The following is a 27,728-nucleotide window of genomic DNA, read 5'->3' on the forward strand; positions in this document are numbered from 1 at the left end:
GTTTCAGCAGGAGCAGTTATCAGAGAGTTATGGCAGTGATTCTGAGTTTAATGGGTGGTTTTTATGGCGTGATATGGAGTGGGTGGAAGAGTCCATACTGAAGGAAGTGTTAATAGGATTTTATGGACGTTGTTGCAATCTGTGAATGTTAACTCTGGATGACCTCTTTTTTCAAAATGTGATGAGACTTAGATAAGAACATTGATTTTAGGGAGACAGTTGGCATAGCAGTCAGAGCTGGTTGATGTCGCCAGGGAAAAGAAAGTTTGGGGCTCTCTGCTGGAACTGCTACCCCCGCGACCCGACCACGGATAAGGGGAGAAGATGGATTGATGGATGGATGGCTTAGCTTAGCTTAGCTTAGCATAAAGACTGGAAACAGGGGGAAACTGCTAGCCTAGCTCTGTCTTTGCTTAGTCTGTAGAAGAGTATAAAATGACATGTTTTAGTGGGCGTTAAGTGCCAGACTCTCTCTTCGCCAGACACGGTATCTTCTTGCCTGTGTCCAAATGTGTTTGAATACTTGTTTAGCGTCTAGCCTTTTGTTTTGGTTCTACATCCCACAACTTCTCTGTTTTGTTTCACTCCTTCATATCAGCGTCTTTTTAAATCCAAATCAGGCAGATGCTTCCCAGATAAAAGCTCTAAAGGATAAATGGACTGCTTTAACATAGCACCTGTTGACAATTAAACTCACTGGTTCATGAGTTTTTGAGGTATTATAAATATGTTGCAGAAGTCTGCTTGTGCAAGAAATAGAGGCAAATGTACGGTTACAATATAACAGTGCTGTTTGTGTCCTATGTTAATATCAACGTTGTTTTAAAAGAAAAGTACATCTGTACTTAATGGACATTGCAAAGGTACCGTCAAACCAGGATTTTTTACATAACATAACCAAGTAGTTCTTATAAGCTTTCGTTTTAATTTACAACACAAAACAAATGTTTTTAATTGTATGGGAACAAAAAAATGTTGCTTGGAAATAAGTTCAGTGTTTTGCTCAAGGACCTGGGGTTAAACAGCTAACACCCAAATACTAAAAAACAGATACAGATATTTGGTGGAGACCAAAAACGGAGCTAAAATTGGACGACCCCAAATAAATCATGTGTTTCTGTAACTGCTAAATGTTTAAATGATCAACAGTTGTAAGAAGACAAAATGTGGTTTGATGTCAGTGTTGCTTCACAAATTGCTGTGAAAACAGAATCTCCTCAGCGTTAGCAGCGTTAGCATTGAAATTAGCTCCAATGAAACCACATTAAAAATACAACAGACCAAAACTCGCCTTTTTGATCATTGTCTTCGTTTTTTTTATCCCATAATTCTGACTTTTTTTCTCAGAATTCTCACTTTTTCAGAAAATCGCAACATTTTGACTTTTTTCTGAAAAACTAATAATTGTTATTTTTTCCCAAAAAATCGGACTTTTTAAAAATCTCTAAATTCGGAAAAAACTAACAATTCTGAAAAAAAAAAAAATCCTCGCTTTTTTCTTAAGGTTCTGACTTTTTCTGAAAATCTAACACTTTTTTTACTTTTTCTCAACATTTTGACTTTTTTCTCAAAAACGAATAATTCTGGCTTTTTCTAGAAAAAGTAATAGTTTTTTTTTCAAATCCTCACTTTTTCCTTAAAATTCTGTCGTTTTTTCTTATAATTCTGACTTTGTTATTAAAATCATAAAATTCTGACTTTTTCTGAAAATCTCAAAATGTTTTATTTTTTCCAAAAATGTTGAGTTTGTCTGAAAAACTAATAATTGTCACTTTTAAAAAAAAAATCTGACTTTTTGAAAATCTCATTTTTTTCTCAAAATGTTGACTTTATTCTCAAAAACTAATAATTCACAAAAAAAATTAAAATCCTCACTTTTTCCTTAAATTTCTGTATTTTTTTCTTAAAATCTTAAAATTCTGGCTATTTTTGAAAAACGCTAAATTCTGACTTTTTTATGTTTAGTTTTGACTCCTCTCCCTTACTAAATATACCAAATGAGTTGAGGATCAAGCAAATACATATCATGATGTGTGATCATGATGTGATTTCTGAAATTCTGACTTCTTCCTGAATACTCAGAATTCTGTAATGTAATTATCTCAAATGTACCCACATTAAAAATAGACCAACAGACCCCAGAGTCAAAACTGGCCTATTTGATCGTTGTTTCGCTCATACGTCATTGAGATGTTGCCAGTAAAACACCCCTGTGTTCCTGACGTGGTTTTATCAGATTAGGATCGCCAAATTAAACCGAATGCTTCCTTTCTTAATAAATTCCTCAGGGGAAATTACAGCGTGAGTTTGAACTCCTTTTCCCTTTGAGGGATTTGCAGGATATTGAACATTAGCTCCAGGTCCAAAGCATTTCAGAGGGATTTTTATTGCCTTGTTCACAAACTTTTAATTGTCCATGGCCACTTTTTCACCGTGTTCACTTCACCTTCAGGTCGTTGACGTAATGACAACATTTCAGAAAAAGTGTAGACGGAGGTCAGACGCAGCATCGATTCTTTTATTATACTCGATGTCTGGAGGTTGAGATTTCATTCACACAACTTTTCCCTCTGAAGGAGAGCTCGATGTGCCCGAGGCCAAAAGGCTGAGTTACTCACATCCTGGATGATATCACAACTTGTTTTTGGAGATATTTTTGCCCGATGGACACATTCAGACACATCTAAGAGTGAGCCAATAACGTGCTACTTAGTGGATGTGTTAACAAAGCGTAGGTTGTTTAAAAACCCTCTGTATTTTTGTCATACAGTGAGATTTGAGTCATGTGACAGCCCACACTCCATATTTGAGCCCCTATTGACGGAGCCACATGCTCCCTTATACAAATACACGAGATACTTTACGACATATTTGGGTAGTTTTTTAATGTAGCACATTTTGACAACAAAGCAATTTAAAGTGCTTTACAAAAAAATGTAAAAGCATAAAAACACAATTCAAAAGAAGCTCCGTTTAATCGCGTTCATTAAAAAACCAAGAGAATACAAAATTAGATAAGCTGAAAGAGGGAAAGTTAAAGTTCTGTGTAAAATCTGAATATTTCAGAATTAGAAATATTGCATTCGTCCCACAGCGGAGACATTTACCGTTTTATAGCAAAGTACTAAATAAAGAGGCAAGCACATGTTTATAAAACATTATATAAGCCAAAAATATCAATAATAAATTGTGAAAAAACGTATATTGCACATAACCAGTATAATTGATTACAACTTATTTTATTCTATGTTTCATTTCTACACTTCTACCTTACTCAATATGAATCCAAATGAGTTTTAAACATACGGGATAAGCCTTTATTGCAAAAGTTATATTTGATATAATGTAAGGAAGCAGCACACAGATAGAACTCCAGACTTTATTCAAAAAGCTGTGAACGTTCAATCTTTCTGGGAGTTCTGACTCCTCTTCCTTCCTAAATATGATCCAAATGAGTTCAGGATCAAGCAAATACATATCCTTTCAAGGACCGTGATGTTTAGGGTGATTTCTCGAATTCTGACTTATTGCTGAAAAACTCAGAATTCTGCCTTTTTCTTTCAATTCTGCCTTTTTTTTTAATTCTGCCTTTTTCTTTAAATCCCATAATTTGGCATTTATTTTCTCAAAATGTTGACTTTTATCCGAAAAGCTAATAATTATTTTTGTTTTTTATCGGCTTTTTGAAAATCTATTAATTCTGACTTTTTTTTCTTAAAATTCTTAATATTTACATCAATCTTAAGATTCGTACTGAATATGACCCAAAATTAGTTTAGGATCAAGCAAATATCCTTTTTTCGAGGAGCATGACGTTTAGAGTGTGCTCTGAACTCTCAAATTCTGACTTTTAAAGAAGATCCCAAAATTCTGACTTTTATTCTCAGAATTCTGAAGTTTTAGAAAATGTCATAATCCCGACATTTTTTCAAACCCTGAAAAAGTATTATAATAATAATAATGTTTACCTTTTACTGCAAATTCTGACTTCTTTTCTTCAAATTCAGACTTTTTTCATGAATCTTAAAATGTGGCTATTTTTGAATATCTAAACAAATCGATACTCAATATTATTTACTAATAAGACTTTTTTTCAAATCCTGACTTTTTCCTGATTTAAAAACATATTTTTCTTAAAATTCTGATTTTCTTTCTTAATATTTGTACTTTCTTTCTTAATATTTGTACTTTCTTTCTTAAAATTCCTTGCTTTTTATGTTTAATGACTCTTCTACCTTACTAAATATGATCCAAATGAGTTTAGGATCAAGTAAATGTATATATTTTGGAACATCATGGTGTTAGGGTGTGCTCTGAGCCGTCAGCAGGCACCGGGTGGTGTGAGTCCGGCAGTAATCAGCCCTGAGCTCATCATGTGCTGCAGTCATGGGTCTGAGCTGAGAGACGCAACACATGACTCTGGAGGCGCTGGTATGTGAACTTTAAAGAAAGAACAGGGAGTGAGAAATGTTTCCCTGTGAGGAATGTGCCTTTAGGCCAGAGATGGCAAAAGTACACACATCCATTACTCAATTAGAAGTACAGATACTCGTGTTTAAAAATACTCTGGTGAAAGTAGAAGTACTACTGACCTAAACTTCTTTACTAGCAGCTGTTTTTAAAGAGTGGTGTTAGGGTGTGCCCTTTATATTAATAGAAACAATAATGTCATTGTTAGCTAATGAATGTTTCCATGCTGAACAACGGCAACATGACAACGTTTCCATTGGTCCCTCTTCTTTAGAGAAGAAATGATGGATACACGGATCGTGTTCAAATCAATAGGCACGCAATGACTCTAAAGAATAATGATCACGCACCAAACACACATTCAGACTAAAGGAACCAGCTGTTTGGAAAATGAGAGAAGTAGAAAGTACAGGTATTTGAGTTCAACATGTAAGAAGTAGAAAGTACAGGTATTTGTGTTCAACATGTGAGAAGTAGAAAGTACAGGTATTTGAGTTCATCATGTAAGAAGTAGAAAGTACAGGTATTTGAGTTCATCATGTAAGAAGTAGAAAGTACAGGTATTTGAGTTCAACATGTGAGAAGTAGAAAGTACAGGTATTTGTGTTCAACATGTAAGAAGTAGAAAGTACAGGTATTTGTGTTCATCATGTAAGAAGTAGAAAGTACAGGTATTTGTGTTCAACATGTAAGAAGTAGAAAGTACAGGTATTTGTGTTCAACATGTGAGAAGTAGAAAGTACAGGTATTTGAGTTCAACATGTAAGAAGTAGAAAGTACAGGTATTTGAGTTCAACATGTAAGAAGTAGAAAGTACAGGTATTTGAGTTCAACATGTAAGAAGTAGAAAGTACAGGTATTTGAGTTCAACATGTAGAAGTAGAAAGTACAGGTATTTGGGTTCAACATGTAAGAAGTAGAAAGTACAGGTATTTGGGTTCAACATGTAAGAAGTAGAAAGTACAGGTATTTGAGTTCAAAATGTAAGAAGTCAAAGTAAAAAGTCGTCAGAAAAATAAGGAGTAAAGTACTGATACCAGAAGCATGTGCTTAAGTACAGTAACAACGTATTTGTACTCCACTACTTCCCACCTCTGCTTTAGGGTGACCTTTTCTTATAATGATCCTGTGCAGTAGAAGAGGTGTAATCAATACTCTGCAGAAATGTCCTCCCTGAGGTTAAAGAAAAGGCCTTCCAGGAAGAAGCAGGATGTACATTCACCTACAATCAAAACCTTGAAATGGTGCAATGTCAATACATTTTCACTACAGACATGTGAACATTTGATAAAGCCAGGTTCCTCCTTCTTGATCCAAAGGTTTAAACAATGGGCATTATCTGTTTATTTCTCCATACGTCTGAAAAAAGGGCAATAACAAATGTATGTTTTCTATGTTTTTTGTGATAAAACGTGACATAAATAAGCTATAAGGCAGTTAAGGCTAGAGTTCAGTAACATAATGATTTTCTACTCTACAAATATATATTCACGGCACATAAAGACTTCACTTAGTGGCTCACCAGTACGACTAATTTGTGACCTTCATTTTCTTCTGACGTGGCACACAAATCAATTTGCTGGTCCTATTACAAATAAATGGGTTAAAACCTTTAAGATGCTGTTGTTTGCCTTACAAATATACTTTAAAAAGTGTGTCCTTGTCAATTAAAGAGTCCTCTCCTGCATGTTCAAGTGTATATCAGTATGTAGTGTCTCTACTTTAAAGAGTCCTCTCCAGCTGATGTTTCAGGTGTATATCAGTATGTAGTGTCTCTACTTTAAAGAGTCCTCTCCTGCTGATGTTCAGGTGTATATCAGTATGTAGTGTCTCTACTTTAAAGAGTCCTCTCCTGCTGATGTTCAGGTGTATATCAGTATGTAGTGTCTCTACTTTAAAGAGTCCTCTCCTGCTGATGTTCAGGTGTATATCAGTATGTAGTGTCTCTACTTTAAAGAGTCCTCTCCTGCTAATGTTCAGGTGTATATCAGTATGTAGTGTCTCTACTTTAAAGAGTCCTCTCCTGCTGATGTTCAGGTGTATATCAGTATGTAGGGTCTCTACTTTAAAGAGTCCTCTCCTGCTGATGTTCAGGTGTATATCAGTATGTAGTGTCTCTACTTTAAAGAGTCCTCTCCTGCTGATGTTCAGGTGTATATCAGTATGTAGTGTCTCTACTTTAAAGAGTCCTCTCCTGCTGATGTTCAGGTGTATATCAGTATGTAGTGTCTCTACTTTAAAGAGTCCTCTCCTACTGATGTTCAGGTGTATATCAGTATGTAGTGTCTCTATTTAAAGAGTCCTCTCCTGCTGATGTTCAGGTGTATATCAGTATGTAGTGTCTCTACTTTAAAGAGTCCTCTCCTGCTGATGTTCAGGTGTATATCAGTATGTAGTGTCTCTATTTTAAAGAGTCCTCTCCTGCTGATGTTCAGGTGTATATCAGTATGTAGTGTCTCTATTTTAAAGAGTCCTCTCCTGCTGATGTTCAGGTGTATATCAGTATATAGTGTCTCTACTTTAAAGAGTCCTCTCCTGCTGATGTTCAGGTGTATATCAGTATGTAGTGTCTCTATTTTAAAGAGTCCTCTCCTGCTGATGTTCAGGTGTATATCAGTATGTAGTGTCTCTACTTTAAAGAGTCCTCTCCTGCTGATGTTCAGGTGTATATCAGTATGTAGTGTCTCTACTTTAAAGAGTCCTCTCCTGCTGATGTTCAGGTGTATATCAGTATGTAGTGTCTCTACTTTAAAGAGTCCTCTCCTGCTGATGTTCAGGTGTATATCAGTATGTAGTGTCTCTACTTTAAAGAGTCCTCTCCTACTGATGTTCAGGTGTATATCAGTATGTAGTGTCTCTACTTTAAAGAGTCCTCTCCTACTGATGTTCAGGTGTATATCAGTATGTAGTGTCTCTACTTTAAAGAGTCCTCTCCTACTGATGTTCAGGTGTATATCAGTATGTAGTGTCTCTACTTTAAAGAGTCCTCTCCTACTGATGTTCAGGTGTATATCAGTATGTAGTGTCTCTACTTTAAAGAGTCCTCTCCTACTGATGTTCAGGTGTATATCAGTATGTAGTGTCTCTACTTTAAAGAGTCCTCTCCTGCTGATGTTCAGGTGTATATCAGTATGTAGTGTCTCTACTTTAAAGAGTCCTCTCCTGCTGATGTTCAGGTGTATATCAGTATGTAGTGTCTCTACTTTAAAGAGTCCTCTCCTGCTGATGTTCAGGTGTATATCAGTATGTAGTGTCTCTACTTTAAAGAGTCCTCTCCTGCTGATGTTCAGGTGTATATCAGTATGTAGTGTCTCTACTTTAAAGAGTCCTCTCCTGCTGATGTTCAGGTGTATATCAGTATGTAGTGTCTCTACTTTAAAGAGTCCTCTCTGCTGATGTTCAGAGTGTATATCAGTATGTAGTGTCTCTACTTTAAAGAGTCCTCTCCTGCTGATGTTCAGGTGTATATCAGTGTGTAGTGTCTCTACTTTAAAGAGTCCTGTCTTAATATCTCCTTCCTTCTTGTTCTCCATCTCCATGGATACCTTGGGAACACACAGTGATATTTCTGCTTGTTGCTATGAAAGCAGAGTTATTTGGGACAGAAAGGTAAACACTGGGTTGGATTTGACGACAGAAACACAGGTTTTACATTAGAGGCTAGCACACAGTAATGTTCTGGGTGAGTGGAGCGTGACTCCTGAAGTGGTTTTTACTTTAGCTGCCAGCTGCTCTGATGAAGAAGAATGGACTTCTGATTTCAGGGAGACACAGTTGATCAGTCAGGAATTATATTTTCATGTTCTGTTTACGTCCATCTCTCCTGCGTGTTTACCACAAGAACTCCTGGATGGAATTTCTCCGAAGTCAGTGCAAACATCCAATTTGACTCAAGAATGAAGTGAGAAGAATTTGATGATAAAATGTCCCTGTGACCAAGAACTCCTGGAGGGAATGTCCTCACATCTAGAACACCCAATGAGACTCAAGGTCACAGTGACTTCACGCGACATAATCCAATAAATGATATTCTGATTATTACATTAATTTGCATAAATTACAATCAATGAGGTAAAGGCAATTGCTGGACGTGAACTATATTTTTTTGAAGATCTCCAAATTCTGACTTTTTATTTTAAATCTCACAATCCAGATTTCCCCCAAAAAATTCTGATTATTTTCTCAAAAGCCATTTTTTAAAATTTTTAAAATTCTTACTTTTTTCTGACTGTATACATTTTTACTTTTTTCTCAAATTCTGACTTTTTCAACTGCGTCTCCATTTACTGAGAGACCTTAACCATCTGTCAAAACCAAGTCGTATTTATCTTTTAAAGACCTGGAAAGGGTTATTAACGCCTTTGTGACCTCAAGACTGGACTATTGTAACGCTCTGTATGTGGGTATGGACCAGGCATCAATTAAACGCCTGCAGCTAGTCCAAAACGCAGCTGCACGTCTCCTGACTGGCCACAAAAAGCGTGACCACAACCACCCCAATTCTGGCCTCACTGGCTTCCAGTCCGGTTCAGAATTTATTTTTAAAATCCTTTTATTTGTATTTAAAGCACTAAATGGGCTCTTGGCCTATATAGCTGAACTCCTCCAGCGCTACACCCCAGCCATGAGCGTAAAGATCTGCTGACCAGCTGCTGCTGGTAGTGCCCAAGACCAGGCTCAAAACCCGAGGGCACCGAGCCTTCGCAGCGGCTGGCCCCAGGCTCTGGAACACTCTGCCCCTCCATGTGAGGTTCGGCCCAGACCCTAGGGGGCTTTTAAATCCACACTGAAGACACACTACTTCTCTCTGGCCTTCTAGTTAGAGTGGGGTCATGACTCCTGACTGTTCCATGTGTTGTTTTTATCTGTTGTGATTTATTGTGATGTATGTGTTTAAATTACATGTACAGCACTTTGGCTCGACCAAAATCGTTTTAAATGTGCTCTACAAATAAAACTTGATTTGATTTGATTTGAAAGGACTTACTGCATGTAGCATAAAATATGTCTGTTCTTACATCACCAAAAAACATGGATTAATTCTCATGCTTTTCAGTTTTAAACTTCTCCTAAAATATGCAAAATATCTAGAAACAAGCCTTGCATTTACATGACAACCCTTATATAGGAAACACAATAGCATGGGAGGGAGGAAACCCTCTTTAATGCAGAGCACACAGCACTTTTCAACACAAGGCAATTCAAAGTGCTTTACAGAAATGAAAGACATTAAGAGCATAAAACGCATTAAAAACTTAAAAAGCAAGATAATAAAACATGAATAACACAGGTACATGAATAAAAGTTACAGAGCAGTGTGAGATGAGAGTAGTTCAATTAAAAGCAGCGGAAACAGGAAGTCTTCAGCCTGGATTTAAAAGTAGTCAGAGTTGCGGCGGACCTGCAGGTTTCTGAGATTTGACGATATCTCACATTCCTCGACCCCTAGTCTTCCTTTTTATATTCCTTTCATCCATTTTGCATCACATTTCCCCCTGCTTTACTGTTACCTGAACCCATCGTTGACCCTTTAAACCCAGTAATGTAACTTTAGGGTGACCTTTTCTTATAATGATCATGGGTTAGAAGAAGAAGAATGATCAATACTCTGCAGAAATGTCCTCCCTGAGGTTAAAGAAGGCATTCCAGGAAGAAACAGGATGTACATTCACCTACAATCAGCCCTTGAAGTACAGAAATATGAACATTGATAAAGCCAGGTTCCTCATTCTTGATCCAAAGGTTTAAAACAGAGGGAATTATCTGTTTATTTCTCCATATGTCAGAAAAAAGGGCAATAAAAAATGTATTTGTTCCATGTTTTTCGTGACATAAATACTGTGATATTTGTCCTACGCATTTAACCCATCCTAGGAGCAGAGGGCTTATACTATCACCTAATAGAACACATATTTACTGCTGCTGTTTCCTCCAGGTCTGGGCGGTGCGTTCGGGTACCTGGTGGGAGCGATGGACTGGGCCACTCCGTTCTGGGAGAGGCGCTGGGATCAGAGTACCAGGTCATCTTCTTCTTCTCAGCGCTCACCTGGGGAGTCTTCCTCACCCTGCACCTCTTCAGTATTCCTGAACAGCCTCTGGATAAAGACCCCCTCAGACTCTGGCCCCTCTAAACCCAGTGCCCTCCGCCTGCTGGGAACACAGAGTAATGGATACGGAGCGTTGGTTAAAGAGCCCGTTTCTCCAGTGGGACCCGGACCCGTCACAGACCTCAGGCCCAGATCCTTCTCTGCTCTGGGGAAGCCAACTCAGTGACCTCCAGCGCCAAGCAGCCAAACAAAGAGGTGGGTAAAGAAAAAAAAACATTATTAATCCTCATATTCTTATTTTCTTGGGCTTTTATTTTGAAAAACAAGCATAGTATACAAGTACAGTTACCCTCTGAAGCCAACTCAGTGACCTCCAGCGCCAAACAAATAGGTGTGTAAGGACAAGATTTAAAAAAAACGTTATTAATCCTCATATTCTGGCTTTCTGGGGCTTTTATTTTGAAAAACAAGCATAGTATACAGTTACCCTCCGAAGCCAACTCAGTGGCTTCCAGCGCCAAACAAAGAGGAAAGATTAAAAAAATCCTTATCCTTAATTTATCCTCATATTCTGGTGCTTTTATTTTGAAAGACAAGCATGGATCTGAGCTAGAGATAGTTATTTTCTTGATAGGTATCTTCTGGGTGCTTTTATTTTTGAAACATTAACATCAAACATGCTCAGTGACCTCAAGCGCCCCAGCAGTCAAACAAAGAGTTTGTAAAGGAAAGATTTCCAAAAAAACATTATTAATCCTCAAATTCTTGCTTTCGTGGGCTTTTATTTTGAAAAACAAGCCTTGTTCTTAGCTTCCTGTAAATATACCGTTACTTTCTTGGGCTTTTATTTTGAAAAACAAGCCTCTTCTGCAGCTTCCTGTAAATATTTAGTTACCCCTACAGCTTTTATTTTGATAAAACCTTCCTCTTACTGAGCTTCCTGTGAGGTTCAAGTTACTGTATGGTGCTTTTATTTTTGAAAAACATGCAGTTACTCTTTGTGGTTTTTCGTAAAAAAAAAAATTTTAAAACACGCTTCTTCCTCAGCTTCCTCTAATGCAAACCATTACTATATGGGTTTTTATTTTGAAAAACATGCTTCTTCCTGCATTTCTCGTTAGGATACAGTTACTTTCTTGGGCTTTTATTCTGAAAAACATGCTTTTTCTGAGTGTGTTTAAATATTCATTTTTTTATGCATTTTTCTTACAATCTCAGCAAAACTGGCTTGACCTACATAATGAAGAATACTCCTTTACTGGAAGAACCATTGTCCAATAATCCTGAGGGTGTTTTAAATGTTTTATAGGTCATTTTCTGCAGAGGAGACTCTTCGACGTCCTGAAGTGTGAATATATCCTGTAGTATTAACTATTTTTTAAAACCTCTGAACATCTCTCAATCTGTCCGACGCTCCCGAGTTAATTTGTAATACTTTTTTCATTATCGTCTTCACTTTTGAAGCCTCGTAAAGACATTTGATTAATACTCTTCTTCCTCTGCTTTAAAGGTGACATGTTCATGCTTTTCCGGTTAGTACCCGTCCCCTTGTTGTTATGAAGGTTTTTATGCATGTAAACGGTCTGCAGAGTCAAAACCCTCAAAGTACACCATGTAGCGAGTAAAGCTCTAACACAGAGAAGACCTCCCCAAAACGCCTCGTTGGAGATACGTCAACTGTCCATTTGATTCTTCCGGGTACATCATGATGTCATGTCGTCCCCGGAACGAAATGGACCAATCCGTGGAGCCGTTATGTTACGTCCGCGGAGCCGTTACGTTAAGCCCCGCTGATTGGTCCAAATTGACCAATCCACGGACTTCCTCACACACTCAATGCAGGCAGCTCTGCTGATCTCTCCTCGCTGGCTGCAGGCTGATAACAGACAGTTGGGATCGCGGCGAAATTCTCTCTGCAGACCCGTTCTCTCTGTAGACCCGTTCTCTTGCAGACCCATTCTCTCTGCAGACCCATTCTCTCTGCAGACCCATTCTCTCTGCAGACCCATTCTCTCTGCAGACCCATTCTCACTGCAGACCCATTCTCTCTGCAGACCCATTCTCTCTGCAGACCCATTCTCTCTGCAGACCCATTCTCTCTACAGACCCATTCTCTCTGCAGACCCATTCTCTCTACAGACCCATTCTCTCTACAGACCCATTCTCTCTGCAGACCCATTCTCTCTGCAGACCCATTCTCTCTGCAGACCCATTCTCTCTACAGACCCATTCTCTCTGCAGACCCATTCTCTCTACAGACCCATTCTCTCTGCAGACCCATTCTCTCTGCAGACCCATTCTCTCTACAGACCCATTCTCTCTGCAGACCCATTCTCTCTACAGACCCATTCTCTCTGCAGACCCATTCTCTCTACAGACCCATTCTCTCTGCAGACCCGTTCTCTCTGCAGACCCATTCTCTCTGCAGACCCATTCTCTCTGCAGACCCATTCTCTCTGCAGACCCATTCTCTCTGCAGACCCGTTCTCTCTGCAGACCCATTCTCTCTGCAGACCAGAGGTGTGGACTCGAGTCACATGACTTGGACTCGAGTCAGACTCGAGTCACACATTTTATGACTTGAGACTCGACTTGACAACATCACAAAAGACTTGCGACTCGACTTGGACTTGAACACCAATGACTCAGGACTTGACTTGGACTTGAGCCTTCTGACTTGAGGTGACTTGCTACTTTAATTCAGAGATCTCCAACACGCCGATCGCGAGCTGCCGCTAGAAGAGCAGACTCCCGTCGGGGAAAGCAGAATCTTCAGCCGCTCCTACTCTTGCTGAGAATCATTGCAGGCAGGGGCGGGTCTTTATTTAGCTGGGCCACCATGCGGCCAATCATATGCGAGGACACACTAGGATCATACCATTATGTGAAAGAAGGGTGGGGGCACAGCATGTGCAGAGCGACGGGGAGACGGGGAGCCGGATTTAATGCAAGCGCGTCGAGAAAAAGTCAAGAAATGAGCGAAAAACCGAAAAAAGAAGCAGCATCTGGCTGCTTTTCAATGATATTGGAGAAAGCAAAGCTGAGTGCAGGATTTGTAAAATGAAAATAACCTTCAGAGCAGGGTAAACACTCAGGATTTATTGTCAGAGGTGGGAGAAGTTCAGACAATTAAAAAAAAGTTACAATCAGGGTTCCCGCGGGGTCTTAAAAAGTCTTATATTTGATAATCAGAATTGAAGGCCTTAAAAAGGTCTTAAATATGATTCAGAAGGTCTTAAAAATTATCGGATTTGAAAGGTACTTCTATGTTGCGATAGCGTCTAAATGTGTTTTGGGGGAAATGTCCGGGCTGCAAAGTAACCAGTACGGTAATAGCCTTTCAGTTCCCCCCAACAATTTGTATTGAATTAAATCAACATGGAACCAGTAATCACTAACTTTGTTTCCCCCGGCCCCTTGTTGGAGAACACCCAGCTAGTAACCTAGCAACCAAGCTTCAGCTCATGTAGCCTGATTGATTGATTGATTGAAAAGTGTATTAACAGCTTGTATATTGGGTACAGTACAGTACAGCTCAAAACATACAATTGTTAAGGGGATGCAGGACCAGAGAAAAGACTTTCGTCTTGTTTACATCAGGGTCCCCCATTTCCAGTTCATCATATCATTTAAGACATATAAGACATATTTGACATACAGATGGCTTATTTACAATTTACATACAGGTGGTTTTTTACATACAGATTGCTTATTTACAATTTTCATTTTAGATTTTCGTTCTAATACATCCTAACCGGACATTTAAGACATACCAAGTCTACAGATATATACAGTTAGTAACAGAGTCTAAAATGCGAGTATATACATAGATGGGGGGGGGGGAAGCTGTCCATTGAACGACAGGTTCAGCTCATGTAGCCTATCTTCGAATCTACTTACAAATAAATATGGGGAAGTGTAAGTTCAACCGTATTGGTTGGAAAACATCTAATTTAGTGCTTGTTTGAAACCAGTGGCGGGAACGTGTTTGAAGCCCGCTGAACCTTTTGCAAAATAAATTAGTGTTTGTTTTGCTAATGTAGCGTTAGCTAGTGCAGCGTAGCTAGTGCAGCAGCAAGCTAATGCAGCAGCTCCCGCAACAACACCGGGGGACCTCCGGGCTCTACGTCAACCCTAAAAGCGGAGGTGCTGTAGACGCTAAACACCAATCATACAACAGCAACGATGAAATAGTGTAGCCAAGGCAGCAGAGCTCTGAATATAGCTCTTGTCACTCTCTCTCAGAGACACACACACACACACACACACACACACACACACACACACACACACACACACACACACACACACACCACACACACACACACACACCCACACACACACACACACCACACACACACACTAGGGCTGCTCGATTATGGCAATAATCCAAGATTATGTTGGTCAATAATAATATCACGATTATTAAATATGATTATTCATTGACTTTGAAAACATCCATTTATTGAACTTTAAAACAGATATAATTTGAACAGTATCTTTTGAACTGTTGATTACCCTGAACGTATAATTCAACTGAAAAACCAATACAAAAATTAATTAAATAAATGATACATTACTAAAAAATGAATTAGATCAAATATGTTGTAGTGCACTGTCACAACCTAGCAAAGCAAAATCATCGTTTTTCCGATTATGTTGTTTTCGTAATTGTGGCAGGCCAAAATCGTAATTGCGATTAAAATATGATTAATTGCACAGCCCTAACACACCACACCACACACACACACACACACACACACACACACACACTCAAGCACACACAGCGCCACACTTTTTGTTCTAACACGCTAACACAGTTCTGTACTGTTACGCTGTTGTGTTCAGTCATGTTCTTATGTTGAACATGAATACATTTACTTTGTAAGTGATTATGGGAACGTATTCTTCTTTATTACATTTTCCTTCATACTTTATTGCTGTGAAATAGGTCTTAAATTCTATTCAAAGTGGTCTTAAAAAGGTCGTTAAAAATTCTTAAATTTGAGTTGGCGAAACCTGCAGGAACCCTGTACAATTAAAAAGTCCCTGCCATTCAAAATGTTACAAGTAAAAGTACAAAAGTATTAGCATCAAAATATAGTTTAAAGTACCACCTGCAGAGGGATCTAGATTCAGGTGTTCTTTTTCCCCATAGAGACGCCTCGCTGCACATTATCCCTTGCATAAAGATAGATTGTGGGTCCCTTATAACATGTTGTACACAGTGGAAATAAACATTCTGGTCACCTCAACATCAGGGATCTTATACATTAAACTACCTTCTGAATCAAACCGTCACGGTAGCCTTACCTTACTGATCCCTCTTAAATTAGAAAAACACACGTTACTTTACCAGCAGAGAGAAAATGGATTATTAAATTATTAATGTGACTAATAAAGAGCTGTTTGATTATTAAGTATTATTCTGTTGATCGATGTCATTACATTTGGTGAAAAGCACATAATGACTTGTTTATGACTCGTTTTGTCAAAGTTTAGGACTTGACTTGACTTGAACTTGCCCATCCTGACTTGAGACTTGACTTGGACTTGAGCGCAAAGACTTGAGACTTGACTCGGACTTGCAAAACAATGACTTGGTCCCACCTCTGCTGTAGACCCCATTCTCTCCGCAGACCCGTTCTCTCTGCAGACCCATTCTCTCTGCAGACCCATTCTCTCTGCAGACCCATTCTCTCTGCAGACCCATTCTCTCTGCAGACCCATTCTCTCTGCAGTACCCATTCTTCTCTGCAGACCCGTTCTCTCTGCAGACCCGTTCTCTCTGCAGACCCATTCTCTCTGCAGACCCATTCTCTCTGCAGACCCATCTCTCTGCAGACCCATTCTCTCTGCAGACCCATTCTCTCTGCAGACCCATTCTCACTGCAGACCCATTCTCCCTGCAGACCCATTCTCTCTGCAGACCCATTCTCTCTGCAGACCCATTCTCTCTACAGACCCATTCTCTCTGCAGACCCATTCTTCTAACAGACCCATTCTCTCTCAGACCCATTCTCTCTGCATACCCATTCTCTCTGCAGACCCATTCTCTCTGCAGACCCATTCTCTCTACAGACCCATTCTCACTGCAGACCCATTCTCTCTACAGACCCATTCTCTCTGCAGACCCATTCTCTCTGCAGACCCATCTCTCTACAGACCCATTCTCTCTGCAGACCCATTCTCTCTACAGACCCATTCTCTCTACAGACCCATTCTCTCTACAGACCCATTCTCTCTGCAGACCCGTTCTCTCTGCAGACCCATTCTCTCTGCAGACCCATTCTCTCTGCGGACCCATTCTCTCTGCAGACCATTCTCTCTGCAGACCCGTTCTCTCTGCAGACCCATTCTCTCTGCAGACCAGAGGTGTGGACTCGAGTCACATGACTTGGACTCGAGTCAGACTCGAGTCACACATTTTATGACTTGAGACTCGACTTGACAACATCACAAAAGACTTGCGACTCGACTTTGGACTTGAACACCAATGACTCAGGACTTGACTTGGACTTGAGCCTTCTGACTTGAGGTGACTTGCTACTTTAATTCAGAGATCTCCAACACGCCGATCGGAGCTGCCGCTAGAAGAGCAGACTCCCGTCGGGGAAAGCAGAATCTTCAGCCGCTCCTACTCTTGCTGAGAATCCTTGCAGGCAGGGGGCGGGTCTTTATTTAGCTGGGCCCACCATGCGGCCAATCATATGCGAGGACACACTAGGATCATACCATTATGTGAAAGAAGGGTGGGGGCACAGCATGTGCAGAGCGACGGGGAGACGGGGAGCCGGATTTAAATGCAAGCGCGTCGGAAAAAGTCAAGAAATGAGCGAAAACCGAAAAAAGAAGCAGCATCTGGCTGCTTTTCAATGATATTGGAGAAAGCAAAGCTGAGTGCAGGATTTGTAAAATGAAAATAACCTTCAGAGCAGGGTAAACACTCAGGATTTATTGTCAGAGGTGGGAGAAGTTCAGACAATTAAAAAAAGTTACAATCAGGGTTCCCGCGGGGTCTTAAAAAGTCTTATTTGATAATCAGAATTGAAGGCCTTAAAAAGGTCTTAAATATGATTCAGAAGGTCTTAAAAATTATCGGATTTGAAAGGTACTTCTATGTTGCGATAGCGTCTAAATGTGTTTTGGGGGAAATGTCCGGGCTGCAAAGTAACCAGTACGGTAATAGCCTTTCAGTTCCCCCCAACAATTTGTATTGAATTAAATCAACATGGAACCAGTAATCACTAACTTTGTTTCCCCCGGCCCCTTGTTGGAGACACCCAGCTAGTAACCTAGCAACCAAGCTTCAGCTCATGTAGCCTGATTGATTGATTGATTGAAAAGTGTATTAACAGCTTGTATATTGGGTACAGTACAGTACAGCTCAAAACATACAATTGTTAAGGGGATGCAGACCAGAGAAAGACTTTCGTCTTGTTTACATCAGGGTCCCCCATTTCCAGTTCATCATATCATTTAAGACATATAAGACATATTTGACATACAGATGGCTTATTTACAATTACATACAGGTGGTTTTTTACATACAGATTGCTTATTTACAATTTTCATTTTAGATTTCGTTCTAATACATCCTAACCGGACATTTAAGACATACCAAGTCTACAGATATCAGTTAGTAACAGAGTCTAAAATGCGAGTATATACATAGATGGGGGGGGGGGGAAGCTGTCCATTGAACGACAGGTTCAGCTCATGTAGCCTATCTTCGAATCTACTTACAAATAAATATGGGGAAGTGTAAGTTCAACCGTATTTGGTTGGAAAACATCTAATTTAGTGCTTGTTTGAAACCAGTGGAGGGAACGTGTTTGAAGCCCGCTGAACCTTTTGCAAAATAAATTAGTGTTTGTTTTGCTAATGTAGCGTTAGCTAGTGCAGCGTTAGCTAGTGCAGCAGCAGCTAATGCAGCAGCTCCCGCAACAACACCGGGGGACCTCCGGGCTCTACGTCAACCCTAAAAGCGGAGGTGCTGTAGACGCTAAACACCAATCATACAACAGCAACGATGAAATAGTGTAGCCAAGGCAGCAGAGCTCTGAATATAGCTCTTGCACTCTCTCTCAGAGACACACACACACACACACCACACACACACACACACACACCACACACAACACACACACACACACAACCACACAACACAACACACACCACACACACACACACACACACACTAGGGCTGCTCGATTATGGCAATAATCAGATTATGTTGGTCAATAATTAATATCACGATTATTAAATATGATTATTCATTGACTTTGAAAACATCCATTTATTGAACTTTAAAACAGATAATAATTTGAACAGTATTTTTGAACTGTTGATTACCCTGAACGTATAATTCAACTGAAAAACCAATACAAAAATTAATTAAATAAATGATACATTACTAAAAAATGAATTAGATCAAATATGGTGGTGCACTGTCACAACCTAGCAAAGCAAAATCATCGTTTTTCCGATTATGTTGTTTTCGTAATTGTGGCAGGCCAAAATCGTAATTGCGATTAAAATAGATTAATTGCACAGCCTAACACCACACACACCACACACAAACACACACACAACACACACACTCAAGCACACACAGACGCACACTTTTTGTCTAACACGCTAACACAGTTCTGTATGTTACGCTGTTGTGTTCAGTCACTGTTCTTATGTTGAACATGAATACATTTACTTTGTAAGTGATTATGGGACGTATTTCTTCTTTATTTACATTTTCCTTCATACTTTATTGCTGTGAAATAGGTCTTAAATTCTATTCAAAGTGGTCTTAAAAAGGTGTTAAAAAGTCTTAAATTTGAGTTGGCGAAACCTGCAGGAACCCTGTACAATAAAAAGTCCTGCATTCAAAATGTTACAAGTAAAGTACAAAAGTATTAGCATCAAAATATAGTTAAAGTACCACCTGCAGAGGGATCTAGATTCAGGTGTTCTTTTCCCCATAGAGACGCTCGCTGCACATTATCCCTTGCATAAAGATAGATTGTGGGTCCCTTATAACATGTACACAGTGGAAATAAACATTCTGGTCACCTCAACATCAGGGATCTTATACATTAAACTCCTTCTGAATCAAACCGTCACGGTAGCCTTACCTTACTGATCCCTCTTAAATTAGAAAAAACACACGTTACTTTACCAGCAGAGAGAAATGGATTATTAAATTATTAATGTGACTAATAAAGAGCTGTTTGATTATTAAGTATTATTCTGTTGATCGATGTCATTACATTGGTGAAAAGCAATAATGACTTGTTTATGACTCGTTTTGTCAAAGTTTAGGACTTGACTTGACTTGAACTTGCCCATCCTGACTTGAGACTTGACTTGGACTTGAGCGCAAAGACTTGAGACTTGACTCGGACTTGCAAAACAATGACTTGGTCCCACCTCTGCTGTAGACCCATTCTCTCCGCAGACCCGTTCTCTCTGCAGACCCATTCTCTCTGCAGACCCATTCTCTCTGCAGACCCATTCTCTCTGCAGACCCATTCTCTCTGCAGACCCATTCTCTCTGCAGACCCATTCTCTCTGCAGACCCGTTCTCTCTGCAGACCCGTTCTCTCTGCAGACCCATTCTCTCTGCAGACCCATTCTCTCTGCAGACCCGTTCTCTCTGCAGACCCGTTCTCTCTGCAGACCCATTCTCTCCGCAGACCCATTCTCTCCGCAGACCCATTCTCTCTGCAGACCCATTCTCTCTGCAGACCCATTCTCTCTGCAGACCCATTCTCTCTGCAGACCCATTCTCTCTGCAGACCCATTCTCTCTACAGACCCATTCTCTCTACAGACCCATTCTCTCTGCAGACCCATTCTCTCCGCAGACCCATTCTCTCTGCAGACCCATTCTCTCTGCAGACCCATTCTCACTGCAGACCCATTCTCTCTGCAGACCCATTCTCTCTGCAGACCCGTTCTCTCTGCAGACCCGTTTCTCTGCAGACCCATTCTCTCTGCAGACCCGTTCTCTCTGCAGACCCATTCTCTCTGCAGACCCATTCTCTCTGCAGACCCGTTCTCTCTGCAGACCCGTTCTCTCTGCAGACCATTCTCTCTGCAGACCCTTCTCTCTGCAGACCCATTCTCTCTGCAGACCCATTCTCTCTGCAGACCCATTCTCTCTGCAGACCCATTCTCTCTGCAGACCCGTTCTCTCTGCAGACCCATTCTCTCTGCAGACCCATTCTCTCTGCAGACCCATTCTCTCTGCAGACCCATTCTCTCTGCAGACCCATTTCTCTGCAGACCCATTCTCACAGCGTTTATCAACCTTTTTTACTCAATATCAAGCCACACTTATTGTTTTTACTTCGGCTGTGACTTTGTGTGTGTGTAACAGGCCCCGCTATGCAGGGCGCGATGACAGATAGTATTTCCTGTAAAACACGAGAAATTATGAAATTATTACTGCTCGTTTGGCGGATCTTCCAGAATGGCAAGCTAACGACAGCTCCGTCATCACGTCAGACATTTTACGGTAGACGCGTAAATAATAACAAACCCCTTTACGGCAGTGTTACTCTGCCATCTACTGCCCCCTGCTGTCCATTGTTAAACAGGTATATAAAATGATATTAAATATAAACATAAAATTGTGATCACACACTTTGTGTGGGTCACATGTGCTCAGGATGAGTTTGGCTGTGTTTCGCTAAACAAGGAAATAACACTCCACGGAGCTCAGCGCGATTGATTGATTGATTGAAAAGTTTATTAACAGCTTGTATATTGGGTACAGTACAGTACAGCTCAAAACATACAATTGTTAAGGGGATGCAGACCAGAGAAAGACTTTCGTCTTGTTACATCAGGGTCCCCCATTTCCAATTCATCATGTCATTTAAGACATATAAGACATATTTTAACGCGTTAATAACGCGTTAACGCAAAAAAAATTAACGCCACTAATTATTTTAAAGCGATTAACGCAGTGTCTTTTTGTCCTCGGCCGCCCCGTAGTTTCAGAGCGCATCGAGTTTAAAATACATTCTACAAGCTGATGCTGACAGCCCCGCTCCTGCCGCCCGCTTGCGGCACAGACCACACTTCCACGCTCACCGGCAGGCACCTGGGGAGGACCGGGAGGGTGTGTGTGTGTGTGGCACAAGCGAGCGAGAGAGAGACCTTACGTGCATTGTTGTTGTTAGCATCTGGTGCTAGCTAGCTGCGCTAATGGATAGAAGGAGCTGTTTAAATGAAAACAGAGGAGCGACATTTCGCCAACTGCGCCGAGCACTTGACTTTATGCAGGAAGCCAGACAGTGGGACATTGTACGAGAAGTCAGCACACTCAGCACGGATAGTGCGCGCAACATGATTGCAGCGTCCAGGTAGCTCCCGTTCGAGCATATGCCTTGAGTTGCACATAGCTCCAACGATCCATCTCTCTCACACACACACACATACACACACACACACCACACACACACACACACACACACACACACCATTTGTATTGTATTATTGAATGAAAGAGGTTCCAGGTTGTTGTGTTTAATATTCATGAGAATATTTGTCATTGTTCAAATGATAATAAACATTAGCATAAAGCATATTTGTCCACTCATATGTTGATAAGAGTATTAAAAACTTGAAAAATATTCCTCTAAGGTACATTTAGAACAGATCAAAAATGTGCGATTAATTTGCGATTAATCGCGATTAACTATTTTAATCGACTGACAGCCCTAGTTCTAATACATCCTAACCGGACATTTAAGACGTACCAAGTCTACAAATATACAGTTAGTAACAGAGTCTAAAATGCGAGTATTTACATAGATGGGGGGGGGAAGCTGTCCATTGAACGACAGGTTGAGATTTGTACCATTACCGGGGCCAGTTTTGCAATGCTCTCCCCCGAAGGTGCTCTTTAAGAGAGGTTTTGAAGGTAAGTATAGTTTTACTTTCCTTCACAGTTGTGGGAAGAGCGTTCCACCTTGATGTGGCATAATTGCGAAACGTGTATTCCCCCTTTTTTGTGCCAAATCTGGGTTTCACATGATTTTGCGGAGCTCCCTCTGGTGTTATGATCATGGTATTCCTTGACCTTTGGGAATAATTTTGACATGTACATGGGTACCATAGAGGTGTAGTGGATCTTGTAGACCAGGCCCATTGCAAGTAGCTGTACTCTGTCGTCTACTCTAAGCCATCCTAGGTTGTCAAAGTGGGCAGAGGTGAGGTGGGTTCTAGATGAAAGGTCAAGCAGTAGTCTGACCAGTTATTTTGCGATGTTTGAAGTTTTATTTTTAGCGCCTTGGAGGTGCTATGGTACATGACGTGCAAGCATAGTCATAGTACCCTTGAATGAGTGCTCCTGCCAGAGTTTTCAGGGTGTTTTTGTTTACCAGAGAGGAGATCCGGTATAGGAATCTAGTTCTTTGATTGACTTTTTTTATTACATTGGATGCCATTTTGTCACAGGGGAGGTTTGCCTCAAGAATCGATCCTAGGTATGTCATTTCCTTCTTACTTGTGACAATAATGTCGCCCACTGCAACTGAGAAGTCGTCGGATTTGCTGAGATTATGTTTCGAACCGAAGAGATTCACAACGTCCCGACTGGTCCCGACCAATCGGAGCACACTGGGCTCACAGGGAGGAGGGGGGGCAAGAGCTGCAACGAGCCGTTTAGTGGAGAGAGTGAATACTGCTGAATACACATACTTTACAGAGATGCTGTATGCCAGTGTTTGTCAATCTTTTCATACCAAGGACCACTTAACCAATAAAAAAACACTCGCAGACTAACTCCACAAATATCCAAAAACACATCGTTTTTTACAAATCGCCTGAAAATTGTACAAACAAGTGGCAACATGTGTGATGAAGGTGCTTATATGGGCTATATCATGCAATCGAAAGTGAAACTTAAGCTCGTTCCATTGCGGAGATATTCCCGCGAGAGTGCGAAAAACTTAAATACATTTATTTATTTCAAATGTGAAATTCTACCAATATACTCACGGACCACTAGGGGGCGCTCACGGACCACCAGTGGTCCACGGACCACACTTTGAGAAGCACTGCAGTATGCGAAACCAATGTGAGTTGGAACATTGAACAATGTAAATCTATTCTAGTAGACCTCAACAATGGAATTATGATCAGTGGAAATGGCCATGACACGGCATGACATGTGACCTTTAAAACGTCTAATTGCCTTTGCTCTATTGAGCCCAGTTAGCTTCCTTTGACCATCTGAGGTTTTTAGAAAAGAAATATCAGAGGAGTAATGAGGAAACTCTGCTCTGTATTATTCATATTATCTGTGTGTGTGTGTGTGTGTTGTGGTGTGTGTGGTGTGTGTGTGTGGTGTGTGTGGTGTGTGTGTGTGTGGGGTGTGTGTGGGTGTGTGTGTGTGTGTGTGTGTGTGTGTGTGTGTGTGTGTGTGTGTGTGGTGTGTGTGTGTGTGTTGTGGTGGGTGTGTGGGTGTTGTGTGTGTGGTGTGTGTGTGGTGTGTGTGTGTGGTGTGTAGGCCCAGAAGAGGATGACATTCAGGTCGATGATGAAAGCGTTAATGAACATGCCGTGTCATTACCGCTACCTGTGTGTCAGCCACCTGCTGGGCTGGACCGCCTTCCTCTGCAACATGCTCTTCTTCACTGATTTCATGGGACAGGTAATTATTCTTGCAACCTTTATGTGTGGTGTTCAAATGAATTAAGGTCTGTGGTTAACACAAATGAAGAGATTTAAAAAAAAACATAAAATATGTCAGTAAATACAACACTGGTGAATTAAAAAAACTGCGGTTGCTAACAAGTGTCTAAATGAGACGACTAAACGCCATCACGCCCATTAGAGCCTTTAGCTTAGCGGTGGAGACGTGAAGTCATGTGACCGTGCTGTAGTTCCTTTATAGCCCAAGTCTTTAAAGTAGAGACAATACATACTGATATACACCTGAACATCAGCAGGAGAGGACTCTTTAAAGTAGAGACACTACATACTGATATACACCTTAACATCAGCAGGAGAGGACTCTTTAAAGTAGAGACACATACTGATATACACCTGATCATCAGCAGGAGAGGACTCTTTAAAGTAGAGACACTACATACTGATATACACCTGAACATCAGCAGGAGAGGACTCTTTAAAGTAGATACACTACATACTGATATACACCTGAACATCAGCAGGAGAGAACTCTTTAAAGTAGGTACACTACATACTGATATACACCTGAACATCAGCAGGAGAGGACTCTTTAAAGTAGAGACACTACATACTGATATACACCTGAACATCAGCAGGAGAGGACTCTTTAAAGTAGATACACTACATACTGATAACACCTGAACATCAGCAGGAGAGGACTCTTTAAAGTAGAGACACTACATACTGATATACACCTGAACATCAGCAGGAGAGGACTCTTTAAAGTAGAGACACTACATACTGATATACACCTGAACATCAGCAGGAGAGGATCTTTAAAGTAGAGACACTACATACTGATATACACCTGAACATCAGCAGGAGAGGACTCTTTAATAATTAAAGCCATGCAAAACATCTCAAAATACTCTCAAATTCAAGCTTTTCAAATGTGAGGATTTCCAGTCTTAATAATTGTAAACTTAATATTTAACACTAAACTAAAAAATCAAAGGGACCGGAAAAAGCAAGCTGCAATATGTTTTATATTCATCTCCGTTTTGTTTGTGTTGGAGGGTGGTCACCTCCTGCTGTGTCTCTTCTCCTGCTGACTGATATGTTAATGATTGTTGACACTTAGCTCCGTGTGCATGCTGATCAGGATGTTACCTCTCAGCACGGTTACACTGCAGGCTTTGTTATCAGGAGAACAACAGTGAGCTCCTACTGGGTGTGAAAGGAAGGAATAAAAGCGTGTGTTCAAAGAAGCTGGCATCTGATATCAATATCAGTGAAGCTGTATTTTAGGAGCATGCACTGCAGGGGTTATCTTGTATGCACGGATCAATTTCAGGCTTCTATAACACAACGTTTTCGTTCATACTGGGGGAAAGAAAACATGAACAATTTATTTATTCAACCACTTTTGTCCGTTTGCATCTGTGATTTCTCTATAAATTCAGCTGTGTATGCATTTCACGATCCATATTTTTCAAGGCTGTTTTGAAAGATATGGATTCTTCTCTAAGCACAAATCTCCACTTCAGTAGCACTTACTTATATCACCGGCAGTGTTTTGCACTCTGTCACACACTCATTTACACACTAAAAACATGCAGAAAATAACTTTTTATGGCAGTATTTTATGATATAACGACATTCCCTTTGCAAAAGCCTTTGACTCTAGTAGGTCGCAAAATGAAAAAATAGTTTTGAACCTGGTTTTCACCCAATAATCACATTTCTGTGGCCAAAATGTTTGCAAATGAGACACAATGCTTAATTTGCATATTTAAAAAATCACATTTCAAAAAAAGTATTGTCTTCATGCCTGTAACCACCTGGGGAAGTTTCATTATGATATCTATACGTTATTGTTTTACCCTATTCAAATATATTCATCTTCACACAAAAACTCGAAATCTTGCCCAGTATATTCGTCTAATATCCAGTCAGAATATGTCTCTCTACACCTGATATAAGACATACTAACTTCAGAAGTGACACTGCAGTGAGATATAGGTTCTTGTTTTAGACAATGCATCATCTTGTTAAAGGGGACCTATCATTCAAAATGCACTTTGTGATGTCTTCTCTCCATCACCATGTGCCCCGGTGAGTCGGGGAACTCACGCAGCGTCAGGAAATAAAACCCTCTCTCTTTCCTCCGTACCCAAATCTCTAAAAACGGGGAACAACGGAGCTGATCCAGATTTGCGTCCGATATGACGTAATATCTGAAATGTGGACCCACGGCCCCAATCAGAACGTTGCTATCAGAAACAATGCCCGACTGTTTTGGACGTAATATGGTCGGTGTTTACATTAGCATCGCTAACACTCAGGCTAACCTGTACTGGAGAGCATGTGTGTGAAGAAGCAGGAAGTAGAAAAGGAACTCACCTTGTGGTATAACCGGCAAGAGAGAAAGCCTTTGAGCTCCAGACTGTTTCAGAGAGAATCCTTGATAATCCATGATATGGCGTTTCATCACGGCAGCATTTAGTTTAGACAGTAGCTGCCGGGGTCCCGCATGAGCTCAGACCCCTCCTCTTTAAAGCTTTATACCCAAATCAGCACTTTAGAAACAGGAAGTGAAATAGAGGGATATGAGGCATGGCTAGAATGACTGTTTGGTGTTTGGAGCAAAAACACTTCATAGACATGTTTTTTATATATATCTGAGACCTGTGCTGTTGCCTACAAATAGCATGATAGGTGACCTTTAAGTCAAAAACCTTATTTTGAGTTTTATCTCAGATGAAACACGTATATATTTATTAGAAAATCACCAACTAACATCAGAAAACTTTTGAGCATTTGCGGATTATATTGTAACAACATTTCCTGATTCTGGTCAAATATAGTTCAAAATGATTCCAGCTGATTACAAGATCTGATTGATCTGAATATCCCTTCTTATTTCAAGAGATCTCACCAAGCTAATGTCCACTTGTTCTATTGGCTGATCTTTGGACTGATTCAAGAGAGAACAGCTTGTTTTCATTATTCTTTAACTTGTTTTTGGAGCAGCTTTTTTCCAGTGTTTTAATGTGTTTCTCTGTTTGTTTTGCAGATCGTGTACAAGGGGAATCCGTATGCAGAACATAACTCCACGGCCTACAGTAGGTATGAGCGAGGAGTGGAAGTGGGCTTTGGGGTCTTTGTATCAACGCTATTTCCTCCGCTCTCTACTCCTGTAAGTAACCCAAAGATTGTTATTATTGTTTATTTATTTCACACACACTGGAAAAAATGCTGCTCCAAAACAAGTTAAACGATAATGAAAACAATCTGCCAATAGAACAAGTGAACATTAGCTTGGTAAGAGAACTTGAAATAAGAAGGGATATTTAGATAAATCAGATCTCGTAATTAGCTGGGAGAACTAGTTTTGAAATATTTTAGTAGAAGCAGGAAATGTTGTGTTACAAAATATGCTGCAAATACTCAAAAGTGTTCTGTGTTCTGATGTTAGTTGGGGATTTTCTAATAAATATGTGTTTTTGAGATACGACTCAAAATAAGATGTTGTTGACTTAACCTGTTAAGCCCCCAAGCCTGTTTT

At 40.2% G+C, this 27,728-nt stretch overlaps 1 protein-coding gene across 1 annotated transcript in view; it reads left to right on the plus strand.

The window, feature by feature from the left end:
• Window positions 1-27,672, plus strand: part of slc45a2 (solute carrier family 45 member 2) — a 57,925-nt gene extending 30,253 nt beyond the window's left edge. Inside the window, 7 exon segments of the mRNA XM_034229680.1 lie at window positions 10,406-10,447; window positions 10,450-10,579; window positions 10,581-10,723; window positions 10,726-10,772; window positions 24,036-24,179; window positions 27,237-27,312; window positions 27,315-27,672. Of these exon segments, the coding sequence (XP_034085571.1) occupies window positions 10,406-10,447; window positions 10,450-10,579; window positions 10,581-10,723; window positions 10,726-10,772; window positions 24,036-24,179; window positions 27,237-27,312; window positions 27,315-27,367 (635 nt within the window). The 3' untranslated portion in view covers window positions 27,368-27,672.
• The last annotated feature ends 56 nt before the right edge of the window (window positions 27,673-27,728 follow it).

This window comes from Gymnodraco acuticeps, unplaced genomic scaffold (assembly GCF_902827175.1).
Source record: "Gymnodraco acuticeps unplaced genomic scaffold, fGymAcu1.1, whole genome shotgun sequence".
NCBI lineage: Eukaryota > Metazoa > Chordata > Actinopteri > Perciformes > Bathydraconidae > Gymnodraco > Gymnodraco acuticeps.